General features: G+C 40.4%; 1 protein-coding gene across 18 annotated transcripts in view; it reads right to left on the minus strand.

Moving 5' to 3' along the window:
- The window catches only part of CUL2 (cullin 2), a 123,545-nt gene that overhangs the window by 26,849 nt on the left and 80,236 nt on the right, over positions 1–16,460 (minus strand). For all 18 annotated transcript variants that reach the window (XM_054521737.2, XM_054521736.2, XM_054521734.2 and 15 more), the window contains 3 exon segments: positions 7,730–7,826; positions 7,522–7,632; positions 1,875–2,037 (listed from right to left, as the gene is read on the minus strand). In XM_054521737.2, coding sequence (XP_054377712.2) covers positions 1,875–2,037; positions 7,522–7,632; positions 7,730–7,826 — 371 coding nt within the window.

Raw genomic sequence — 16,460 nt, forward strand, 5'->3', positions numbered from 1 at the left:
CGTTCCTTTGTGGTTAGGGCTTTTTGTGTCCTACTTAAAATATCTTTCCCTATCTCAAGGTTATGAAGATATTCTCCTATATTATCTTCTAGAAGTGTTATTTTTTTACCTTGTACATTTAGATAAAAAACTCTATAGTGAATTGATTTTGTATATGGTATCTTGAGGTAGTGATCAAATTTCATTTTCTTCTGAAATGGATATCCAATTGACTGAGCAATGTGTGTTGAAAAGACCATCTTTTACCTGCTGCTCTGCAGCGCCACCTTGGTCTTATATCAAGTGGCCACATATGCTTGGGTTGTTTCTAGGATCTCTTATTTTATTAGGATATCTGTCTGTCCTTGTACCAACGCCTCACTGTCTTAATTACTATAGGTTTTACAATAAGTCTTGCTGGTCATTAAAGTCTTTCCATCATACTCTTCAAGACAGTGACTTTCGGAATTAAAATGAAATTATTGGGTTTTGACTACATTGCCCTGGATCTATGAAATCAATGTTGCTTTAAAAAACACGGGGCCAAGGGTGGTGGCTCGCGTCTATAATCCCAGCACTTTGGGAGGCCGAGGCAGGCGGATCACGAGCTCAGGAGTTCGAGACCAGCCTGGCCAACATAGTGAAACCCAGTCTACTAAAAATACAAAAATTAGCCAGGTGTGGGGGCGGATGCCTGTAGTCCCAGCTACTCAGGAGGCTGAGGCAGGAGAATCGCTTGAACCCAGGAGGCAGAGGTTACAGTCAACAGAGATCGCGCCACCGCACTATAGCCTGGGCGACAGAGCGGGACTCCGTCTCAAAAAACGAAAACAAAAAACCTGATTAATGGCCGGGCGCGGTGACTCACACCTGTAATCCCAGCACTTCGGGAAGCCGGGGCAAGCGGATTATCTGAGGTCAGGAGCTCAAGACCAGGAGGCCAACATGGTGAAACCCCGTCTCTACTAAAAATACAAAAATTAGCCGGGTGTGGTGGCACGCACCTGCAATCCCAGCTGCTCGGGAGGCTGAGGCAGAACTGCTTGAACCTGGGAGGTGGGGGTTGCAATGAGCCAAGATCATGCCATTGCACTCCAGCCTGGGCGACAGAGCGAGACTCCATCTCAAAAAAATTAATTAATTAAATAAAATATACATATTTATTATCTTTTCTGCCTATAAAAGTAATGCATGTTTTTTGTTTTTTTAAAAATCAGAGAGGCTGGGCGCAGTGGCTCACGCCTGTAATCCCAGCACTTTGGGAGGCTCAGGTGGGCGGACCACGAGGTCAGGAGTCCGAGACCAGCCTGACCAACATGGTGAAACCCTGTCTCTACTAAAAGTACAAAAAAATTAGCCGGGTGTGGTGATGAGCGCCTGTAATCCCAGCTACTCAGGAGTCTGAGGCAGGAGAATCACTTGAATCTGGGAGGCGGAGGTTGCAGTGAGCCAAGAGCACGCTGCTGCACTCCAGCCTGGGCGACAGAGTGAGACTCTGTCTCAAAAAAAAAAAAAAAAAAAATCAGATATAGCTGATTTTTTATATTATACAAATTATTACATTTATTACATAATATTTGTATTTCCTTTTTATAGTCTTTGCCTTTATCCCTACTGTTTATCAGGAATTCTAAATGTATTAAGGAAATTAGCTCTTGTAATACATAAAAATGTATAAACACAATTTCCCACTTTTTCTTCGGATGTTAGAACACTCTCTGAAAACACTTTCCTAAAATAGTCTTTCAAAATAAAGTATTAATAATCTGTAAAAGGTTATTTAAAATATTTTAAAGACTATTATTAAAATATGCATTAAATCAAGGGTGACTGGAAGATGATATAAAAGGTGGATTTATAATTTAATTTCTACTCACATGTTTGGTGTCACTTACCATTTTTTTTCTCTTGTCGAATGATATTATGACATTCTGCATGTAAAAACTGTAAGTGGTCTGCTACCATTCGTTGTTGACATTCATGAATCACTTTAGTATATGAACTTGGATGTAGGTATTTTCGACATCGAATTTCTTCATCTTTTAATCTACCTAGAACCTATAAAAATATTTTCTTACAGTCATGAACACAAAGTTTTACTATGAGGAAAAATCTGTAATATCAGCAAGTAACTCAGCCAAATTTTAATGGCTGAATTAAACATGGCAAAGGTAATAAGGGTTACATAAGCAATTTAAACCCACATTCCATAAATCATTTCAAATTTTTATTTAAGCTACTAGCTGTTGTCTACATTCCACCAGTCTTATAAGCAAGAACTAAAGTTAAATAGTCTGCATTTTGTCTTCATTTACCTACACCATTCATTCTATTACATGGACAACATAACATATAACAGGAAAAGTGGGTACAGATGATTAAATTCAGAACAGGTGATCTCTGTATGAATAACTATCGAACTAAAAAATAAATTATATTGAGATCAAGTAGATGAATCTAATTATTTTACATTGGTTTCTCTTCTTGTAAATAGAACTGTATGTGCATGATAGTTAACTACCATATTAAAGATTTAATTAAAATTTTTGAAAGTAGGGGCTGGACATGGTGGCTCACACCTGTAATCCCAGTACTTTGGGAGGCCAAGACAGGTGGATCACCTGAGGTCAGGAGTTTGAGACCAGCATGGCCAATATGGCGAAACGCTGTCTCTACTAAAAATATAAAAATTAGCTGGGCATGCCTGTAATCCCAGCTCCTTGGGAGGCCAGGAAAGGAGAATCACTTCATCCCGGGAGGTGGGGGTTGTAATGAGCCGAGATCGCACCACTGCACTCCAGCCTGTGTGAGAGTGAGACACTGTCTCAAAAAAATAAAAATAAGGCCAGGCAAGGTGGCTCATGCCTACAATTCCAGCACTTTGGGAGGCCGAGGCGGGTGGATCACATGAGGTCAGGAGTTTGAGACCAGCCTGGCCAACATGGTGAAACCTCGTCTCTACAAAAATACAAAAAATTAGCCAGGTGCGGTGGCAGGCGCCTGTAGCACCAGCTACTCGGGAGGCTGAGGCCGAAGAACCGCTTGAACCCGGGAGGAGGAGGTTGCAGTGAGCCAACATCAAGCCACTGCACTCTAGCCTAGGCAGTAAGAGCAAGGCTCTGTTTAAAAAAATAAATATAAATAAAAAAAAATTTGAAAGTAAACATACATTTAGTCATAGTCAAGTATGTCAATCAAGACTTTTATTAAAGTTTATCCTACATAAAGCGCTGAGCTACAAATAACCCTGGTTAATATTAACAAGAACTAGCCCATAAGGAAAATAACCAAAGAATTTGACCAATTTCTATCTCAAGACAAAACAACATATACACAGACAAATGCACTGGCTTGGAAACACTCTGGAACATGAAGCTGTGTAATTAGAGTTTCTGAAATTAAGTGTTCCTGGGGAACTACATACACCTGGCACTTTGGAGAGTGCTGCTGAGTTGGCCTGGGCACAAGAAGTGAAAATCATTCCTGGAAAGCGGATCAGAAATTTTCAATAAAAATGAGGCTCTAGACAGTAGGTTCCCACAGTCCTGTCTTTCCTATTATGCGACCCTTTGAAGCCAGGAGTTCAGGGCAAAGTCACAGACTCAGGTCGGGCAAGAAGGGGTCTAGGGCAGCAGTCCCTAACCTTTTAGGCACCAGGCTCTGCTTTTGTGGAAGACGTTTTTTCCATAGACGGAGTGCAGGCGGCATTGGTGGGGGCAGGTGACTTCCAGAAGAAGTATTCCACCTCAGATCCTCAGGCATTAGATTCTTTTAAAGAGCACACGCACATCCTAGACCCCTTGCATGCAGAGTTCACAATGGGGTTTGCACTCTGTGAGAATCCATGAAAATCTAATGCTGCTGCTGATGTGACAGGAGGTGGAGCTCAGGCAGTAGGTAATGCTCACACAGTGGCTGCTCACTCCCTGCTGTGCGGCCCGGTTCCTCCTAACAGGCCACAGGTCAGTACTGGTCCTCCCCAGTTCCTAACAGGCCACAGGTCAGTACTGGTCCTCAGCCTGGGGGTCGGGGACCCCTGGTCTAGAGGACAAAAGTGTTCACCACATATTACATCAGCTAAGAAAGGCACTTTGATTAACAATAAATCCTTTAAGGGCTATTTTTATAACAAATAAAAAGCATTAAGTCTATTAGTCATTCAGAGCATACTATAGTGACTTTAATCTGCTTGCCAAGTTATCTTAATGCAACAGGAATTACAGTGGGTCTGAGAGAGGTGAAGGAGGATGAAAGAAGGAAAAAATAAAACAATGATAACTTGGGAGAGAGAGAGGCGCGTATCAAGAGAAACATAGAGAAGGTTGGACTGCCCCAATGCAGGGTTTCAAACAGCTGTAAAACCCCTGGGGAAAAGAAAGGCCAAAGCTAGAAGAGGAACGCAGCAAGAAGGCAGGAAGGCTGTACTGACTCATTCCCCAATTAACTAAATGGAGAGCAAAGCCCAGGATTTTGCCCTTGAAGCTAATATGGTCCAATATTATTTCCTGAAATGAGCTTTTCTTTTTCTTTCTTTTTTTGTCAGACAGGATCTCGCTCTCTCGCCCAGGCAGGAGGGCAGTGGTGCAATCTCGGCTCACTGCAACTTCCGCCTCTCGGGCTCAAATGATCTTCCCACCTCTGCCTCCCAAGAGCTACAACCAGACGACCACACCACCATGTGTGGCTAGTTTTTTAATTTTTTGTAGAGATGGGGTTTTGCCATGTTGCCCAGGCTTGTCTTGAACTCCTGGACTTGCGTCATCTGCCCGCCTCAGCCTCCCAAAGTGCTGCGATTACAGGTCTGAGCCACCGTGCCCAGCCTGAAATAAGCTTTTCTAATAAACACTCTTTTCCAAACATAATTTATCCCAATGCCCCTCCTTCCCTTTTAACACCTTGAGATGTAATTTACATATTATATAATTCACCCATTTAAAGTGTGCAATTCAATGGTTTTGGTATATTACATTATCAATGTTTTTAAATTGTGGTAAAAACATAGATAATAAAATTTACATTAGCCATTTTTATGTGGGCAATTCAGTGGCATTAAATAACGCTCACTATGTTGTGTAACCACCCCCATTGTCTACTTCCAAATATTTTTCATTACCCCATCAGAAACTTTATAACCATTAAGTAACAAATCTTCACATCCTCCTCCCCTGATAACCTCTAATCTACCTTCTGTCCTTTTGAATTTGTCTGTTCTAGATATTTCCTATAAATTGAACCACAGAATATTTGCCCTTTTGTGTCTGTCTTTTTCCACTTAGCATAACATTTTCATGGTTCATCCATGTTGTATCATGTATAACTTCAATCCTTTTTAAAGACTGTGTGGTGTTGTGATATATAAGTACATTGGTTTTCATCTGTGGTTCCTGGTTCATAACTCCCTTAGCCCTAGTTACAGTCTTTAGCTATAATGTTGAGTGTGTTAGGTCTCAGGAAACAGAATTTCTCTCCTACTCTCCTTTCAACTGCCTCAAGGCAGGACTCTAATCTTGCCCTACCTTTCTGACTGTGGGTCATAAGACCCTCCCCAGAGAAAGCCCCACCCTATACATTGGGGGAAAGACTACTGACATCATGAAGCTTCCACAAAAATCCAAGAAGACTGGGTTCCACAGGGATAGAAGCTCCTGCACTCATGGTGATTTCAGACCTTCCCTTATGTATCTCCTCAAGTGGTTGTTTATTTGTATTCTCTAAAATATCCTTCTTAATGAACTAGTAAACATTAAGTGAGTATTTCCCTAAGTTCTGTGAGCTGCTCTAGCAAATTAATGGAACCCAAACAGTGTACTGTAGGACTTCAACTTGAAAGCCAGTCGGTCAGTAGTCTGGAGGCCCAGACTTGTGACTGGTGTCTGGGGGTGTGCAGGGCAGTCTTGGAGACTCAGCCCCCAAACTGTGGGATTGGCCACTATCTCAAGTAGATGGTGTTAGAGTTGAACTGGAGGACACCTAGCTGGTGTCTGCTGCTTGGTGTGTGGGAGAAGAGAGCCACACCTTTGTTTACAGAAGCCTTCTGTGCTGATGATTGTTGCTGTGGTGAGAGTAGAAGAAAAACATGGTTTGAGAGAGTTTTTCACTACACACGATGAATAATATTCCAATGCACGTATGCATCACATTTTGCTCATCCTTTCAACTTCTAACAGACATCTGGGCTATTGCCACCACTTGCCAGTGGCATCTTTTTGACAGCCAGATAGAGCAAAGTGTATGTATCACAGATAGTCTGTGTGTGATTCTTGGGGCTGGATCTAGAGGCTTCAACAAGAGTCTAAGGTGCAATAAGGGCTAAGAGCTTAGAACCACTGATCTAATGTAACCTGAACTTAATTGATGGGGGAAAAGTTCCAGATAATTTGCTCAGGGGACAGAGCTAATTAGTCACAAAAGCAGGAAGATAATCAAACAACTAAGACCTCTAGATCTGGGCTTTGTGGATGACACAACAGTGTATCAGTAAGCACGGATGCTTTGTGACTTGTGGCCTATGGATATAGGATGACAGCTCATCCACTTAACTACTTGACCTTTCTTGGCTACATAAACTAACACAAACCATCCCAAAATAAAATGCTTGAAACCCAATACTGCAGATTAAAAAACCTGGCTAGAAGTTCTAATATATCTTACATATGGTGATTTAATTTGTATGACCACTTTTTTCTTCTACTACTGAGAAAATAAACATGAGATTTAACATATGATAACCAATATGTACTGGTTTAGTGATCAATTAAAATTTCTTGGCTGGGTGCAAAGGCTCACATCTAAAATCCCAGCACTTTGGGAGGCTGAGGCAGGAGGACCGCTCAAGTTGAGGAGTTCTGAGACCAGCCTGGGCAACACAGCGAAACCCCATCGCTATAACAAATTTTCAAAGTTGCTGGGAGTGGTGGTGTGTGCCTGCAGTCCCAGCTACTTGGTAGGCTGAGACAGGAGGACCACTTGAGCCTGGGAGCCATGATCAAGCCACTGCACTCTAGTCTGGGCACCAGAGCAAGACTACATCTCCAAAAAAAAAAAAACACCTCATGTGGGGTTGTCTCTCAGCCTTTTAAGGACTTAACAGACCAAAAGAGTGGCTTATCCAAATGTCTAGAATTACTATATTTTCCTCTCATTTTAAAGGAAGACAAAAACCTCAACACAGAGCTTCTGCACGTATCCTATTCTCTAAACAAACCACTAAGCATGAAATCCAGTATAAACTGATTATTCTGCCAACAATGTGCATATATATTAATTTCAAGGACAAGTAAACCAAGCAGTCAGGATTTATCAAAAAGCATCAATTATGATGAAAACTGGAAGGGTACTGTTTTCTGAGGAAAATGTTACAAGAGCAATGACTTATCAATCGATATTGTATAATAACTGTAACTCAGAGTTAATGATTAAATAGATTAAATAAACAGAATATTTTTCCACCAAAAAACAAAATAAGAAAACTAAGAACGATGTTAAATAAAACCAGGCCAGATACAAAATAGATAAATGTATTCGATATGTTTTATTTCTTACCTTTTCCATATACTGTGAGCAGTTTGATTCTTGTAATAAATTTGAAGCTTCTTGTTTGTAATACTCTCCTGTTTCAGTCAGAAAGGGAGACTCAAAGATTTCCTGATAAAACTGAATAAATCAATCACATCATATTAGAAGAAATTAGAACAAGCAGTTTAAGAAATTAACAGTCTGATTATTTGTGTTTTTAAAGGAGGCTGTTTACCTTTAAGGGGAATTTTTTCTTATACTGTTCAACATGAACAAAGGAGTTAATAACCCCATGGATTACTTTCTGGTTTGGGTCTTCTCCACCACGATCACTAAAACAAGGTATAACACAAAATATTCTTGAGAATACAAATTATCTATGGAAATATACCAAAGTATGCCAAAATATGGCTCCTTATTCCATTGGTCTAATCAAAGTGTAAAGAACTATAAAAAGGTACATGCATGAATCTTAACAATGATTTTTTTTATATCACAGCTGAGTTAATATTCATGATAGTTAATGTATACATTAGATGTCATTTCAAGAAATAAAAAGAAAACTGATTGTAAAGTTCAAGATACTACGTCAGTAATAAGATAACACTTCTTTAATTTTAACAAAGTAGATATGAGCCCATCAATTCAAAACTTTAATACTGGCGGTTAAGAATGCTTGATTTTCACTCACTACAAACCACAGAGTCTTAATCATATTAAGACATGTAGGTGAAATGTTAGCTTTTCTAATAAAAGGAATATGAAATAGAACCAGGCACCATGGCTCATGCCTGTAATCCCAACACTTTGGGAGGCCAAGGTGGGAGGATCCCTTGAGTCCTGAATTTGTGAGATGCCTGGGCAATAGAGCGAGACCTCATTCAAAAAAAAAATCAGCCATGCATGGTGGCACGCACCTGTGGTCCCAGCTACTCTGGAGGCTGAGGTGGGATGATCCCTTGAGTCCTGAGTTTGAGACTAGCCTGGGCAACATAGCAAGACCCCATACAAAAAAAAAAAAAAAAAAAACAACTTAGCCATGCATGGTGGCACATGCCTGTGGTCCCAGTTACTCTGGAGGCTGAGGTGGGAGGATGGTTTGAGCCCAGGAGGAGTCGAGGCTACAGTGAGCCATGATTGCACCACTGCACTTCAGCCTGGGTGACAGAGCAAGACCCTGTCTCAAAAATTAAAAAATAAAAATAAAACAGAAAAAAACAGTTTGCTTAAAGCCACAGTAAAATAATCTAGCTCTAAATTGGGATTTTTTTGACTCTAGTACCAATGCTCAAATCAAACCATTATGGTTTACCTCACTACACACTCTTCCAACCTACTTTAAAATAATTTCTTCTTTGCATTAATAATGTCACAAAGAGAGCAACAGAAAACTTATTATCATCATTCCCTAGTAAGAGCTTCCTGCTCTATATATAGGATGTAAGAATTTTCTATCATTTAAGAAAAGCATCAACGAAAAGCATCCAGGCAATTACCTTTACATACTAGAGTCCTTCCCTGCCTCTGAACCCCTCTAGTCCTCTTTGATTCTTCCTTTAATTATTTGGATATTCTGAGAAACATTTTTTGGACATGAATTAATATGGCTACAGTAATTCTGTCAGTCATAGAGAATCCTGATATCTTGATATCACTGATTAGTTCATATAATAAGGTCACACATGTGAGCTCATTTCCTTGGCTTGGGTCACATGCGTGACCTCACATAAGCCCACATTCAATCTGGTGAAATACTGATCTGAACTGTTACCTATTTTCTCATGTTCTGCTTGTGGTGGAAGAACAGATACTGTGGAGGACATACTGGCAAAACTCTAAGTATACACACCCTATGACCCCAAGCAAACATCTGTATATGTGCACAACAGAAACAAGAGTGGTGTTAGTGGAAAAACTGGAAGGAACCTAATATACGCCACTAGGAGAAGAGTTTAATAAAGTGAGGTAGGCCTCTCTAGTTTAAGTCTGAGTTCATCCTGGTAAAGTTTAAAAAGCTAACTGGTCACCTGAGGATGACAGCAAACCAACTCATTATCTTAAAAACTGGGTTATTGGCCAGGCGCAGTGGCTCACACTGGTAATCCCAGCACTTTAGGAGGCTGAGGTGGGCAGATCATCTGAGGTCATGAGTTAGAGAGCAGCCTGGCCCACATGGTGAAATCCAGTCTCTACTAAAAATACAAAAATTAGCTGGGCATGGTGGCGCATGTCTATAATCCCAGCTGCTCAGGAGGCTGAGGCAGGAGAATTGCTTGAACCTGGGAGGAGGAAGTTACAGTGAGCCAAGATCGTGCCACTGCATTCTAGCCTGGGCGACAGAGTGAGACTCTGTCTCAAAACAAAACAAAACAAAAAAACAAAAACAAAAAACTGGGTTATTAAAAAGGAAAGAAACAAGCAGTTATTTTGCTTTTCCTATATGAACTCTACCATTGGGTAACTAAACAGTAGGTGAGAAGAAGCTTATCTTGATAAAATTTTCTAGATAATAAAAAAGAACAAAATGATAGATAGCTCTAACAAGCAGCTCTATAATATGCTGACTAAATTACTAATTTCTTTATTTCCTTTTACTGACATTCCCACCTAGAAAACAATTTTAAATATCAGGAATTCTATTCACTGTAAAAGAAAGATGTGGCTCACATCAGAAACCCTACCTCAACCTCCATGTTTGCTTAATTCTCTATGATAGTTCCTCAATTCTGTGAGTGAACACATTAGATTACAATAAAAAATAATTTGGTTAAAGATTTCTGGGCCAGGCGCAGTGGCTCACGCCTGTAATCCCAGCACTTTGGGAGGCCGAGGCGGGTGGATCACGAGGTCAGGAGATCGAGACCATCCTGGCTAAAACGGTGAAACCCCATCTCTACTAAAAAAAAAAAAAAAAAAAATTAGCCGAGTGTGGTGGCATGCGCCTGTAGTCCCAGCTACTCGGGAGGCTGAGGCAGGAGAATGGCGTGAACCCAGGAGGCAGAGCTTGCAGTGAGCCAAATCGCGCCACTGCACTCCAGCGTGGGCAACAGAGCGAGACTCCATCTTAAAAAAAAAAAAAAAAAAGAAGATTTCTAAATCTCCCCCTCTCCAAGGGTTCTGCACCTATGTCAGTCTAATCTAAAAACACTTGTCTCCCAGAAGGAAAGGAAAAAATAAGAGCGGAATAATGAAAGAGAAAACAACATACTAGAGAAGATCATTTAAAACCAAAGTTAGGGACGAGCACGGTGGCTCACGCCTGTAATCCCAGTACTTTGGGAGGCCAAAGCGGGCAGATCACTTGAGGTCAGGAGTTCAAGACCAGCCTGGCCAACATGGTGAAACCCCATCTCTACTAAAAATACAAAAGTTAGCTGGGCATGGTGGCGGGCACCTATAATCCCAGCTACTTGGGAGGCTGAGGCAGGAGAATTGCTTGAACCCGGGAGGTGGAGACTGCAGTGAGCTGAGATCACGCCATTGCACTCCAGCCTGGGCGACAAGAGCGAAACTCTTCTCAAAATAAATAAATAAACAAATACAAAAAATAAAAAATAAAGCCAAAGTTAGTTCTTTAGGGAGAATAAAACACAACAAAATATATACACCTCTAATAAAAGTGATCAAAAAAAGAAAATGTGAATAAGCAATATTATGAATGAAAGGAAGACATTATTCCAGGTGAAAATGAAAACAATGTATTCACCAAATGATCATGATCAAAGTTGTCACCAATGAGAAGTCATTTTGACACCATCTATTACTTGATATAATCTGATAAGAAGGGTATATTACTTTCTGGTATTTTTCCAAAAACCCATAGTCTCAGTCTAATCATGAGAAAACATCAGAAAAATCAAAATTGAGGGACATTCTATAAATACCTGATCACTACTCTTTAAAATTTTTACAGTCATATATGAAAGGGAATGGCTCCACAGAATAGAGACATGACAGCTAAATGTGATTTTGTGATCTGGACTGAACGAGAACATCAGGGCAAAAGCAAATGCAAATAAACTGTAGTTTAGTTAATAATGTTATACCCATTTTTATAAATATACTATCAGTTGCAACATTGGGGAATCTGGGTGCAGGTTACACAGAACAGCTTTCTAACTCTTCTATGAACCTAAAATTACTTCAAATAAAGTTTTTTTAAAGAGAATACTGTTACACAACTACTTCCCAATGATTTTCCAAAAAAAAAAAAAAAAAAATTCAAAACTGATTTAAGAGGAAACACAAATTTGACTAGTCTTAAGATCTGAAATAACTGAGGCATTGTTAAAAATCTTCTTATACAAACAAATCATCTTACAAAGAAACCCCAGGCACAGGTGGTTTTTCAGTTTTACTAAACATTTAAGAAGCTGATAATCCCAATTGTATACAAACTTTTTCTATTCAAAAGAAAAAGAGGGGAATACCCAATAATTTGTTCTACAAGGATAAGCTGGATGCCAAACCCAGACAAAGACATTACAAGACAGAAAAATCACAGGCTGGTTCCACTCATGGGTATAGACGCAAAATTCCAAATAAAGCATCAGCAAATCAAATGGAACAGTCTGTAAAAACTATAACAGACAAGGATCAACCTAGCCTTTATCCTAGTTATACAAAAATAGTTTAATATTAGAAAATCCATAAACAGGCTAGGCACAGTGGCTCACGCCTGTAATCCCAGCACTTTGGGAGGCCGAGGGGGGCAGATCACCTGAGGTCAGGAGTTCAAGACCAGCCTGATCAACATGGTGAAACCGCGTCTCTACTAAAAAATACAAAAATTAGCCAGGCACAGTGGCAGGCACCTGTAATCCCAGCTACTCGGGAGGCTGAGGCAGGCGAATAGCCTGAACAGGGGAAGCAGAGGTTGCAGTGAGCCAAGATCGTGCTGCTATACTCCAGAGCCTGGACAACAGAGCGAGACTGTCTCAAAAAAAAACAAAAAAACAAAACAAACAAACAAAAAAACCCATAAAAGTAACTTATCACATTAACAGAGTAATAGAAAAAAAAACAAAAAACAAAAAACTACCATATGATTGTTCCACTCAATAGGAGGAGAAACGTCATTTTTATAAAATTCAACACTAATTCCTGCTAATCTCATTATTCTGATCATGAGTATTAAAAGACTAGAGGAAACACAACATGTTAAATGAGGAAATGTTATGCATGTAAACTTTAACGTCAGAAATGAGAGAAAGATGCTCATAATCCATCACTTGTCTTTGGAGGTCCCAGCCAATGCAGTAAAGCTAAGGATAACAAACACGCAGTCGCGCGCGCACACGCGCACACACACACACGCACACACGCACACACACACACACACTCTAGGGGAGGAAACAAAACTTTCAGCTTATGATATCTTACATAAAAAATCCAAAAATAAGCACGAATTATTAGAAATAAATAAAATATGACCAGGCGCGGTGCCTCATGCCTGTAATCCCAACACTTTGGGAGGCTGAGGTGGGCAGATCACCTGAGGTCAGGAGTTAGAGACCAGCCTGGACAACATGGTGAAACCCCATCTTTACTAAAAATACAAAAATTAGCTGGGCTTGGTGGCAGGCGCCTGTAATCCCTGCTACTTGGGAGGCTGAGGCAGGAGAATCACCTGAATCCGGGAGGCAGAGGTTGCAATGAGCCAACATTGTGCCACTGAACTCCAGCCCGGGTGACAGAGCAAGACTCCATTTCAGGGGGAAAAAAAAAAGAATAAAATTTAACAAGGTAGCTAAATATAAGATTTATATACAATAGTCAATTGCATTACTTTACACTAGCAGAAAACAAATATAATGGGTAATTCTACACAACGCACTTTTTGTGGCTGGACATGGTGGCTCATGCCTGTAATCCCAGCACTTTGGGAGGCCAAGGCAGGCGGATCACGAGGTCAGGAGTTCGAGACCAGCTTGACCAACATGGTGAAACCCCATCTCTACTAAAAATACAAAAATAATTAGCCGGCTGTGGTGGCGCATACATGTAATCCCAGCTACTAGGGAGGCTGAGGCAGAAGAATTGCTTGAACCTGGGAGGCGGAGGTTGCAGCGAGCCATGATCGTGCCACTGCACTTCAGCCTGGGTGACAGGGTGAGACACCATCTCAAAAAAAAAAAAAAAAAAAAAAGGAACACACTTTTTTGTAGTATCAGTGAGTGAATATCAAGTATCCTGAAATAAATCTAACAAAAAGCACACAAACCTACAAACCTTTTATAGAAAACTCTACAAAAATTAACTAGGAGATACTAAAGAAGGCACAATAAACAGAAAAAGATGCTACTATGTTCATAGATAAGAAGACTTAATACTGTGAAGATGGAAACTCTCTTCAAACTAACTTATAGATTCAATTCAATATCAATCCCACAGAATTTTTTTTTTCTTTTTGAGACAGGGTCTCTGCCATCCAGGCTGGAATGCAATGGCACGAACATGGCTTACTGCAGCCTCGACCTCGAGGCGCAAGCAATCCTCTCACCTCAGCCTCCCGTGTGGCACACACCACCACACCCAGCTAATTTTATTTTTATTTTTGTAGAGACGAGGTCTTGCCATGTTGCCCAGGCTGGTCTCAAACTCCTGGCCTCAAGCAATCCTCTTTCTCGGCCTCCCAGAGTGCTGGCATTACAAGCATGAGCCACTTTGCTTGTCTCCACAGAAAATTTTGTTTTAGGAAAGGGCTCTATAACACTTACATGAAAGGGCAAAGGGCCAAACAACAGCAAGAACACTTCTGGTTTCTGGAGGGCAAACTTATCTTGCCAGATATCAAGCCTTACAATAATAAACACAGTGAGGCATTGGCAGAGGATAAACAAATTGATAAAGAGAACAGAAAAGAGTTCTGAAACAGAACCACTCTTGTAAGAAACAGAGAGAAGGTGTGTATGTCATGACTGTCTTGCTCGAGTTACTACTTCAGAACATATACAAACTTTTACTGATTCATCAAATATTAACTGTGGAGACTTATTTCAGATTAAAATTTGCTAAACAATCCCCTGATTGACTGGGGACAGAGAAATCCACTAAGTAAATGCAAAAACAGCAATTCCGGCCTTGGGAATCCATAAACCTTCTTAAAATTATGTAAAAATTTTGTGTGCATATGCATACCAAGCATTTTTATGTCGGGAGGCTCCACAGCTTTCATCATGACCCTAAAGGAACACAAAGATCCCCCCAAAAGAGATGAAAGCCACCGCACTTAAATAAATATAAAGCTACAACCAGTTTTCAAAAGTTACGAGGAGGGGAAAGAAAGTCTACGGCAAAAGGAAGAAAATAAAAAAAGAACATTCATATTTTGTACACTGTTTAAACTGAAAAAAAGTTATTTTATTTTGAAATAATTATAGACTCAAGGGAAGTTAGAAAAATAATACAGAGAGATCTGGTGTACCCTTCATCAGGCTTTCTCCAATGGTAGCATCTTACATAACTATGGTCGAGTATTAAAACCAGGAAACTGACATGGGTGCAATCTATAGACCTTATTCAAATTTTGCCAGTTTTTACACACAATCATTTGTATTTATGTTTGTATGATACTATGTAATGCTATCACATGTCCAGATTCATCTCACTACAAGACATAGAATTGTTCTACCACCATTAAGGAAGCTCCCCATACTTCCACTTTATAGTCTCATACCAACCACTAATCTCTTCTTGTTTAAACTTTTAAAAAGAATATATTTTTAAGTATTCTACCTACTTTTATAATACATCCAGAGGAAAAAAGGTAACACTCCAAGAAAAGCTTTATGAAATATGTGGAGAGATAATTATTTATTGTAGACCAGTACCTCACAAATGCTGGTCTGAACTGGATGCATAAAAAACATCTGGGGAGCTCTGTAACAATGTAAGTTCTTACTGTACCTGGAGTATGCGTTAGTAACTATGGGGGGAGCCAGATATCTACGTTCAAAATGCTCCCCAATTTTGTTCTGTACTAGGAGAAATTCTTCTGCCTTGGGATACTGTTGATCTATGGCCTTCCCCCCAGCCCCGGGCTCTCTGAAACATGTGCTGTGTCAACTCAGGGTTAAATGGATTAAGGGCGGTGCAAGATGTGCTTTGTTAAACAGATGCTTGAAGGCAGCACGCTCTTTAAGAGTCATCACCACTCCCTAATCTCAAGTACCCAGGGGCACAAACACTGCAGAAGGCCACAGGGACCTCTGCCTAGGAAAACCAGAGACCTTTGTTCATGTGTTTATCTCCTGACCTTCTCTCCACTATTATCCTATGACCCTGCCATATCCCCCTCTCCGAGAAACACCCAAGAATCATCAATAAATACTTCATTAAAAAAAAAAAAAAGCTCCCCAAATGTATGCACATATGAACATGTGTAATACTATATGTAAATGTGTATACAGATATGCATATCCATATAAATGTATATGTACTAGTGTGTACACATACACAATTGTAAATGCACAGAAAATTTTTATTAGAACATACTGTAAATCCTTAAGAGTGGTTTCCTTTAAATAGCAGAACCAAGGTACCAGGAGAAATCAGAACTTTTTTTGTTCCCCTGAGACGAAATCTTGCTCTGTCGCTCTGTCTTTGAGGCTGGAGTGCAGTGGCGCGATGTCAGCTCACTGCAGCCTCCACCTTCTGGGTTCAAGCAATCCTCCTGCCTTAGCCTCCCAAGTAGCTGGGACTACAGGTGCGTGCCATCATGCCCAGCTAATTTTTTGGTATATTTGGTACAGATGGGGTTTCACCATGTCGGCCAGGCTGGTCTTGAACTCCTGACTTCAGGTGATCCGCCTGCCTTGGACTCCCAGTGTGCTGGGATTACAGGTGTTAGCAACTGCACCAAGCCCTCCCCCAACTTTTTTTTTTAACACAACAAGAAAACTGGGGACTGCTGAAGGTTCTCTGTGTTGGGGCTAAAATCTCTATGGTCCTCTTAACATTGCCCA

The sequence above is a fragment of the Pongo abelii genome, chromosome 8 (genome assembly GCF_028885655.2).
Source record: "Pongo abelii isolate AG06213 chromosome 8, NHGRI_mPonAbe1-v2.0_pri, whole genome shotgun sequence".
Taxonomy (NCBI): Eukaryota; Metazoa; Chordata; class Mammalia; order Primates; family Hominidae; genus Pongo; species Pongo abelii.